General features: G+C 39.5%; 4 protein-coding genes across 4 annotated transcripts; all 4 read right to left on the minus strand.

The window, feature by feature from the left end:
* Positions 1-540: 540 nt before the first annotated feature.
* On the minus strand, positions 541-1460 carry LOC137911642 (C-type isolectin Sp-CL4-like). The gene is given in 5 exon segments (XM_068756026.1): positions 541-608; positions 723-831; positions 944-1081; positions 1191-1309; positions 1400-1460. Coding segments are annotated over 5 exon segments (495 nt in total).
* A 1015-nt stretch (positions 1461-2475) lies between these two features.
* LOC137911637 (C-type isolectin Sp-CL4-like) lies at positions 2476-3960 on the minus strand. Its single transcript, XM_068756022.1, has 6 exons — positions 3931-3960; positions 3703-3799; positions 3517-3623; positions 3270-3407; positions 2771-2879; positions 2476-2656 (listed from the first exon to the last, which is right to left on the minus strand). Exons 2-6 carry the CDS (start codon positions 3761-3763, stop codon positions 2589-2591), a joined length of 483 nt encoding a protein of 160 aa, XP_068612123.1. The 5' UTR covers positions 3764-3799; positions 3931-3960; the 3' UTR covers positions 2476-2588.
* An 849-nt stretch (positions 3961-4809) lies between these two features.
* On the minus strand, positions 4810-6295 carry LOC137911636 (C-type isolectin Sp-CL4-like). The gene is made up of 6 exons (XM_068756021.1): positions 6268-6295; positions 6040-6136; positions 5854-5960; positions 5608-5745; positions 5109-5217; positions 4810-4994 (listed from the first exon to the last, which is right to left on the minus strand). Exons 2-6 carry the CDS (start codon positions 6098-6100, stop codon positions 4927-4929), a joined length of 483 nt encoding a protein of 160 aa, XP_068612122.1. The 5' UTR covers positions 6101-6136; positions 6268-6295; the 3' UTR covers positions 4810-4926.
* Positions 6296-7140: 845 nt separating this feature from the next.
* LOC137911628 (C-type isolectin Sp-CL4-like) lies at positions 7141-8640 on the minus strand. Its single transcript, XM_068756011.1, has 6 exons — positions 8610-8640; positions 8382-8478; positions 8193-8302; positions 7946-8083; positions 7420-7555; positions 7141-7332 (listed from the first exon to the last, which is right to left on the minus strand). Exons 2-6 carry the CDS (start codon positions 8440-8442, stop codon positions 7265-7267), a joined length of 513 nt encoding a protein of 170 aa, XP_068612112.1. The 5' UTR covers positions 8443-8478; positions 8610-8640; the 3' UTR covers positions 7141-7264.
* Between the last annotated feature and the right edge of the window lie 426 nt (positions 8641-9066).

Consider the following 9066-nt stretch of genomic DNA (forward strand, 5'->3'; position numbering starts at 1 on the left):
CAAGTTTGAACTCTGTTTTCTTCAATGGTAAAGGACATTAGAGGGAGAAATTTCAACTCTTTTGACTAAATTAACAAACAAACCCCCATGTGGTTCCTCGAAGGCTTTATGGAATTCACTTTTTGTTCATTCTAACTTGATGCTCGATCCTTTTAAAGCCACATGAGGGCGGGGTTTCACCGTTTACAGAGATTCCACCTCCAATGCAAACACGTTTTGTGTACTTATGAAATGTCAGGCCCCTCACAGATGCAGTGTTTGCATTGAGGCCAGTAATGGAGAACTTAGAGACTTTGTAAATAATACAATAATGATAATGCTAACTGAATGCTATCATCATGTTTGAGATCAGTCGTTCTTTCACAGCTTCTTTTGAGCCTTTAACAGAACTAAAAAACAACAACTCACAAACGAAGCAGTGTCTGAAGCATTTATTGCCAGAGATTAAGAAGCATTTCTGTGATGCAAAAAAAAAAAAAAGAGATGCTCAAACACACTGCTCCACCTGCTATTATTGTTAAGGCAATCAGCTGGTGATGATCACATCTCCTTTGCACACACAAAATAATTCTCCTTTGAGCATTTGGCATCATTCCATTTTCCATATCCTGAAAATGTGCAAAAAAGAAAAACGGGACTCATTAGTGTCACAAGTTACTATGGAAACAGCCTGTCGGTAGTTCATCAACCGTTACCTCTTTCAGCTTTTTCTTTTGACTTACTTTTGAAGTTCATTTCAATGCATTCTTCCATGTTATCAACATTGTTTGGTTCACCTTCATGCCAGAAGGCGTAATCAAACAAAGAGCCATCAGTCCATTGGAACTGTCTCTGAAAAACATGAAGTGATACATGTTCATTCAGTCTAAAAAACAAAACAAAAAACCCATCCACCATTACGCATACGATCCCAACCCTCTCGCCTGCTTCTTGCCAGACTTACCTGATCGCTTGATAATTTTGCTCCAATCCAAATAGGATTGGGAGCCCTGTTCATAGTGAAGGTCAAACAAAGGACATTGAACATCTCAACATTGGTGTGCAGGGACACCAGGTCGCTTTCTAAGGCGTGACAACGGTCCTGAAAAAAAAAGGAGAAGCCAGAATTATAGTCTTCAGCTTTACTTCATCACATTTGTACAAATTAATATTAATTATCCTTCCCTGATGTTTGTTAGTGTTTGTCTCACCTCTGCCTCACTGAAGGTGTGCAGCTCTTTGAAGTATTTAGCGCAGCGATTCATAGCAATGCGGATCCATCGGTCTTCGCATTTCTCAGGTCGGTTACATATGCCATTGTCGTACCCGGCTGTGGAAACAATAATAATAATGGTCTCATAAACAGATTTTGTTTCTATTGATCATTGATCATTGATCATATCTGCATCCATGAGTCGACCTCTCACGGTGGCCAGACAGCACACCTACAGCAGGGCAGCAGCTCCCACAGCAGGACGCATGGCTCAGGGATCAATAACTCTGACAGCACTACGGACCTGGAAGCCAGAGGGGGAATTAAGTGATCAAATAAATGAGATCAGATGCAGCATCTTAATATAATAATGTAATAATGCAATATATTATTATTTGTATCATATAAAAGAGGCAGAAAGGAAAAGCAACTCACTGCTCCTCTGAGGGCTCGTTCTCTCACATTTTCAGCTAACGGTCGTGCCCTGAAGACCTGCTGATGTCCTGCCAATATCATCAGATGACATTTTAGTTAAGAACAAAGACAATCAACAAGAATTGCATATTGAAATTAATTTTATGTGAGAAGAAGTGCACTTTCTTGCTCCTGTTTTGTAGCTCTTCTTCACTGAGTCTCTTTTTTCACCAACTCTGTCTCAAACATTCTTCTTCTGAAAGAGAATCACTCGATATGGTCGATCTGGCAAAATAAATCTCCTTCCAAGATGTTCTCCAATGGAAATGTTTGCTATTTCTTCTGTTTTCCAACTTCTGTTTCCCCTCTGCCTCATCTATTCATACTTTGATTATTGATGACTTTTAATTATTGACCAATTATGATTATTTATGTCGATCATACAAGTTTGAACTCTGTTTTCTTCAACAGTAAAGGACATTAGAGGGAGAAATTTCAACTCTTTTGACTAAATTAACAAACAAACCCCCATGTGGTTCCTCGAAGGCTTTATGGAATTCACTTTTTGTTCATTCTAACTTGATGCTCGATCCTTTTAAAGCCACATGAGGGCGGGGTTTCACCATTTACAGAGATTCAACCTCCAATGCAAACACGTTTTGTGTACTTATGAAATGTCAGGCCCCTCACAGATGCAGTGTTTGCATTGAGGCCAGTAATGGAGAACTTAGAGACTTTGTAAATAATACAATAATGATAATGCTAACTGAATGCTATCATCATGTTTGAGATCAGTCGTTCTTTCACAGCTTCTTTTGAGCCTTTAACAGAACTAAAAAACAACAACTCACAAACGAAGCAGTGTCTGAAGCATTTATTGCCAGAGATTAAGAAGCATTTCTGTGATGCAAAAAAAAAAAAAGAGATGCTCAAACACACTGCTCCACCTGCTATTATTGTTAAGGCAATCAGCTGGTGATGATCACATCTCCTTTTCACACACAAAATAATTCTCCTTTGAGCATTTTGCATTATTCCATTGTCCATATCCTGAAAATGTGCAAAAAAGAAAAACGGGACTCATTAGTGTCACAAGTTACTATGGAAACAGCCTGTCGGTAGTTTATCAACCGTTACCTCTTCCAGCTTTTTCTTTTGACTTACTTTTGACGTCCATTTCAATGCATTCTTCCATGTTATCAACATTGTTTGGTTCACCTTTATCCCAGAAGGCGTAATCAAACAAAGAGCCAAGAGTCCATTGGAACTGTCTCTGAAAAACATGAAGTGATACATGTGACGCATACTCCATCATTTAACATGCTTTATGGTTTTTTGTGTATTCTCTAAAGATCATGTCTGCGCTAATGATGAAGACCGTTTACGTCTTTGCGTCTGGTATCGTCCAAAATATGCTACGAGGCAAAAGGCATGGACAATTCACAAAACGATCTTCCTTCCAAGCATACAGGTTTTAATAACAATGGCACATGCAGAAGTATACACTCCCCCGAGTTTCTCTCGTATCTGTTTTAAGTGGACAAAACGTCTACTGTTCATTCAGTCTAAACTCGAATCTTGCATTTTCAAGCAAAAATAAAAAACACCATCCACCATGACGCATACGATCCCAACCCTCTCGCCTGCTTCCTGCCAGACTTACCTGATCGCTTGATAATTTTGCTCCAATCCAAATAGGATTGGGAGCCCTGTCCATAGTGAAGGTCAAACAAAAGACATTGAACATCTCATCAATGTTGTGCATGGACACCAGGTCGCTTTCTAAGGCGTGACAGCGGTTCTGAAAAGAAAAGGAGAAGCCAGAATTATAGTCTTCAGCTTTACTTCATCCCATTTGTACAAATTAATATTCATTATCCTTCCCTGATGTTTGTGAGCGTTTGTCTCACCTCTGCCTCACTGAAGGTGTGCAGCTCTTTGAAGTATTTAGCGCAGCGATTCGTAGCAATGCGGCTCCATCCGTCTCCGCATTTATGAAGTTGGTTACATATGTTGGCTGTGAAAACATGTCTTGTGAACAGATTTCTTTTCTATAGCTCATTGATCATTGATCATATCTGCATCCATGAGTCTACCTCTCACGGTGGCCAGACAGCACACCAACAGCAGGGCAGCAGCTCCCACAGCAGGACGCATGGCTCAGGGATCAATAACTCTGACAGCACTACGGACCTGGAAGCCAGAGGGGGAATTAAGTGATCAAATAAATGAGATCAGATGCAGCATCTTCATATAATAATGTAATAATGCAATGTATTATTATTTGTATCATATAAAAGAGGCAGAAAGGAAAAGCAACTCACCGCTGGTGTGTTCTGTTTCTCACTGCTCCTCTGACTGATGATCTGAGGGCTCGTTCTCTCACATTTAAAGCAAACGGTCGTGCCCTGAAGACCTGCTGATGTCCTGCCAATATCATCAGATGACATTTTAGTTAAGAACAAAGACAATCAACAAGAATTGCATATTGAAATTAATTTTATGTGAGAAGAAGTGCACTTTCTTGCTCCTGTTTTGTAGCTCTTCTTCACTGAGTCTCTTTTTTCACCAACTCTGTCTCAAACATTCTTCTTCTGAAAGAGAATCACTCGATATGGTCGATCTGGCAAAATAAATCTCCTTCCAAGATGTTCTCCAATGGAAATGTTTGCTATTTCTTCTGTTTTCCAACTTCTGTTTCCCCTCTGCCTCATCTATTCATACTTTGATTATTGATGACTTTTAATTATTGACCAATTATGATTATTTATGTCGATCATACAAGTTTGAACTCTGTTTTCTTCAACGGTAAAGGACATTAGAGGGAGAAATTTCAACTATTTTGACTAAATTAACAAACAAACCCCCATGTGGTTCCTCGAAGGCTTTATGGAATTCACTTTTTGTTCATTCTAGCTTGATGCTCGATCCTTTTAAAGCCACATGAGGGCGGGGTTTCACCATTTACAGAGATTCAACCTCCAATGCAAACACGTTTTGTGTACTTATGAAATGTCAGGCCCCTCACAGATGCAGTGTTTGCATTGAGGCCAGTAATGGAGAACTTAGAGACTTTGTAAATAATACAATAATGATAATGCTAACTGAATGCTATCATCATGTTTGAGATCAGTCGTTCTTTCACAGCTTCTTTTGAGCCTTTAACAGAACTAAAAAACAACAACTCACAAACGAAGCAGTGTCTGAAGCATTTATTGCCAGAGATTAAGAAGCATTTCTGTGATGCAAAAAAAAAAAAAGAGATGCTCAAACACACTGCTCCACCTGCTATTATTGTTAAGGCAATCAGCTGGTGATGATCACATCTCCTTTTCACACACAAAATAATTCTCCTTTGAGCATTTTGCATTATTCCATTGTCCATATCCTGAAAATGTGCAAAAAAGAAAAACGGGACTCATTAGTGTCACAAGTTACTATGGAAACAGCCTGTCGGTAGTTTATCAACCGTTACCTCTTCCAGCTTTTTCTTTTGACTTACTTTTGACGTCCATTTCAATGCATTCTTCCATGTTATCAACATTGTTTGGTTCACCTTTATCCCAGAAGGCGTAATCAAACAAAGAGCCATCAGTCCATTGGAACTGTCTCTGAAAAACATGAAGTGATACATGTGACGCATACTCCACCATTTAACATGCTTTATGGTTTTTTGTGTATTCTCTAAAGATCATGTCTGCGCTAATGATGAAGACCGTTTACGTCTTTGCGTCTGGTATCGTCCAAAATATGCTACGAGGCAAAAGGCATGGACAATTCACAAAACGATCTTCCTTCCAAGCATACAGGTTTTAATAACAATGGCACATGCAGAAGTATAGACTCCCTCGAGTTTCTCTCGTATCTGTTTTAAGTGGACAAAACGTCTACTGTTCATTCAGTCTAAACTCGAAACTTGCATTTGCAAGCAAAAATAAAAAACACCATCCATCATTACGCATACGATCCCAACCCTCTCGCCTGCTTCCTGCCAGACTTACCTGATCGCTTGATAATTTTGCTCCAATCCAAATAGGCCTGCGAAGCTTGTTGAAAATGAAGGTCAAACAAAGGACATTGAACATCTCATCAATGTTGTGCACGGACACCAGGTCGCTTTCTAAGGCGTGACAGCGGTCCTGAAAAAAAAGGAGAAGCCAGAATTATAGTCTTCAGCTTTACTTCATCACATTTGTACAAATTAATATTCATTATCCTTCCCTGATGTTTGTTAGTGTTTGTCTCACCTCTGCCTCACTGAAGGTGTGCAGCTCTTTGAAGTATTTAGCGCAGCGATTCTGAGCAATGCGGATCCATCCGTCTCCGCATTCGTCAGGTTGGTTACATATGTTGGCTGTGAAAACATGTCTCGTGAACAGATTTCTTTTCTATAGCTCATTGATCATTGATCATATCTCCATCCATGAGTCTACCTCTCACGGTGGCCAGACAGCACACCAACAGCAGGGCAGCAGCTCCCACAGCAGGACGCATGGCTCAGGGATCAATAACTCGGACAGCACTACGGACCTGGAAGCCAGAGGGAGAATTAAGTGATCAAATAAATGAGATCAGATGCAGCATCTTCATATAATAATGTAATAATGCAATATATTATTATTTGTATTATATAAAAGAGGCAGAAAGGAAAAGCAACTCACCGCTGGTGTGTTCTGTTTCTCACTGCTCCTCTGACTGATGATCTGAGGGCTCGTTCTCTCACATTTAAAGCAAACGGTCGTGCCCTGAAGACCTGCTGATGTCCTGCCAATATCATCAGATGACTTTTTAGTTAAGGACTAAGACAAACAACAAGAATTGCATATTGAAATTAATTTTATGTGAGAAGAAGTGCACGTTCTTGCTCCTGTTTTGTAGCTCTTCTTATTTAATTTTAGCTTATTTTTTTAGCTCATCTAATCACAGAGTCTCTTTTTTCATTATTCTCAATATGATCGATCTGGAAAAAAAAACCGCCTTCCAAGATGTTCTCCAATGGAAATGTTTGCTATTTCTTCTGTTTTCCAACTTCTGTTTCCCCTCTGCCTCATCTATTCATACTTTGATTATTGATGACTTTTAATTATTGACCAATTATTATTATTTATGTCGATCATACAAGTTTGAACTCTGTTTTCTTCAACGGTAAAGGACATTAGAGGGAGAAATGTCAACTCTTTTGACTAAATTAACAAACAAACCCCCATGTGGTTCCTCGAAGGCTTTATGGAATTCACTTTTTGTTCATTATAACTTGATGCTCGATCCTTTTAAAGCCACATGAGGGCGGGGTTTCACCATTTACAGAGATTCAACCTCCAATGCAAACATGTTTTGTGTACTTATGAAATGTCAGGCCCCTCACAGATGCAGTGTTTGCATTGAGGCCAGTAATGGAGAACTTAGAGACTTTGTAAATAATACAATAATGATAATGCTAACTGAATGCTATCATCATGTTTGAGATCAGTCGTTCTTTCACAGCTTCTTTTGAGCCTTTAACAGAACTAAAAAACAACAACTCACAAACGAAGCAGTGTCTGAAGCATTTATTGCCAGAGATTAAGAAGCATTTCTGTGATGCAACAAAAAAAAAAAGAGATGCTCAAACACACTGCTCCACCTGCTATTATTGTTAAGGCAATCAGCTGGTGATGATCACATCTCCTTTGCACACACAAAATAATTCTCCTTTGAGCATTTTGCATTCTTCCATCGTCCATATCCTGAAAATGTGCAAAAAAGAAAAACGGGACTCATTAGTGTCAGAAGTTACTATGGAAACAGCCTGTCGGTAGTTTATCAACCGTTACCTCTTCCAGCTTTTTCTTTTGATTTACTTTTGACGCTCATTTCAATGCATTCTTCCATGTTATCAACATTGTTTGGTTCACCTTTATCCCAGAAGGCGTAATCAAACAAAGAGCCATCAGTCCATTGGATCTGTCTCTGAAAAACATGAAGTGATACATGTGACGCATACTCCACCATTTAACATGCTTTATGGTTTTTTGTGTATTCTCTAAAGATCATGTCTGCGCTAATGATGAAGACCGTTTACGTCTTTGCGTCTGGTATCGTCCAAAATATGCTACGAGGCAAAAGGCATGGACAATTCACAAAACGATCTTCCTTCCAAGCATACAGGTTTTAATAACAATGGCACATGCAGAAGTATAGACTCCCTCGAGTTTCTCTCGTATCTGTTTTAAGTGGACAAAACGTCTACTGTGCATTCAGTCTGAACTCGAAACTTGCATTTGCAAGCAAAAATAAAAAACACCATCCATCATGACGCATACGATCCCAACCCTCTCGCCTGCTTCCTGCCAGACTTACCTGATCGCTTGATAATTTGGCTCCAATCCAAATAGGCCTGCGAGGCTTCTTGGAAATGATGGTCAAACAAAGGACATTGACCAGCTCATAAATGTTGTGCACGGACACCAGGTCGCTTTCTAAGGCGTGACAGCGGTTCTGAAAAGAAAAGGAGAAGCCAGAATTATAGTCTTCAGCTTTACTTCATCACATTTGTACAAATTAATATTCATTATCCTTCCCTGATGTTTGTGAGCGTTTGTCTCACCTCTGCCTCACTGAAGGTGTGCAGCTCTTTGAAGAATTTAGCGCAGCGATTCATATCAATGCGTCTCCATCCGTCTCCGCATTCCTTAGGTGGTCGTTTACAACTGTCGGCTGTGAAAACATGTCTCGTGAACAGATTTCTTTTCTATAGCTCATTGATCATTGATCATATCTGCATCCATGAGTCTACCTCTCACGGTGGCCAGACAGCACACCAACAGCAGGGCAGCAGCTCCCACAGCAGGACGCATGGCTCAGGGATCAATAACTCGGACAGCACTACCGACCTGGAAGCCAGAGGGAGAATTAAGTGATCAAATAAATGAGATCAGATGCAGCATCTTCATATAATAATGTAATAATGCAATGTATTATTATTTGTATCATATAAAAGAGGCAGAAAGGAAAAGCAACTCACCGCTGGTGTGTTCTGTTTCTCACTGCTCCTCTGACTGATGATCTGAGGGCTCGTTCTCTCACATTTAAAGCAAACGGTCGTGCCCTGAAGACCTGCTGATGTCCTGCCAATATCATCAGATGACTTTTTAGTTAAGGACTAAGACAAACAACAAGAATTGCATATTGAAATTAATTTCATGTGAGAAGAAGTGCACTTTCTTGCTCCTGTTTTGTAGCTCTTCTTATTTAATTTTAGCTTCTTTTTTTAGCTCATCTAATCACAGAGTCTCTTTTTTCATTATTCTCAATATGATCGATCTGGAAAAAAAACACGCCTTCCAAGATGTTCTCCAATGGAAATGTTTGCTATTTCTTCTGTTTTCCAACTTCTGTTTCCCCTCTGCCTCATCTATTCATACTTTGATTATTGATGACTTTTAATTATTGACCAATTATGATTATTTATGTCGATCATA

The sequence above is a fragment of the Brachionichthys hirsutus genome, chromosome 23, assembly GCF_040956055.1.
Source record: "Brachionichthys hirsutus isolate HB-005 chromosome 23, CSIRO-AGI_Bhir_v1, whole genome shotgun sequence".
Classification (NCBI taxonomy): domain Eukaryota; kingdom Metazoa; phylum Chordata; class Actinopteri; order Lophiiformes; family Brachionichthyidae; genus Brachionichthys; species Brachionichthys hirsutus.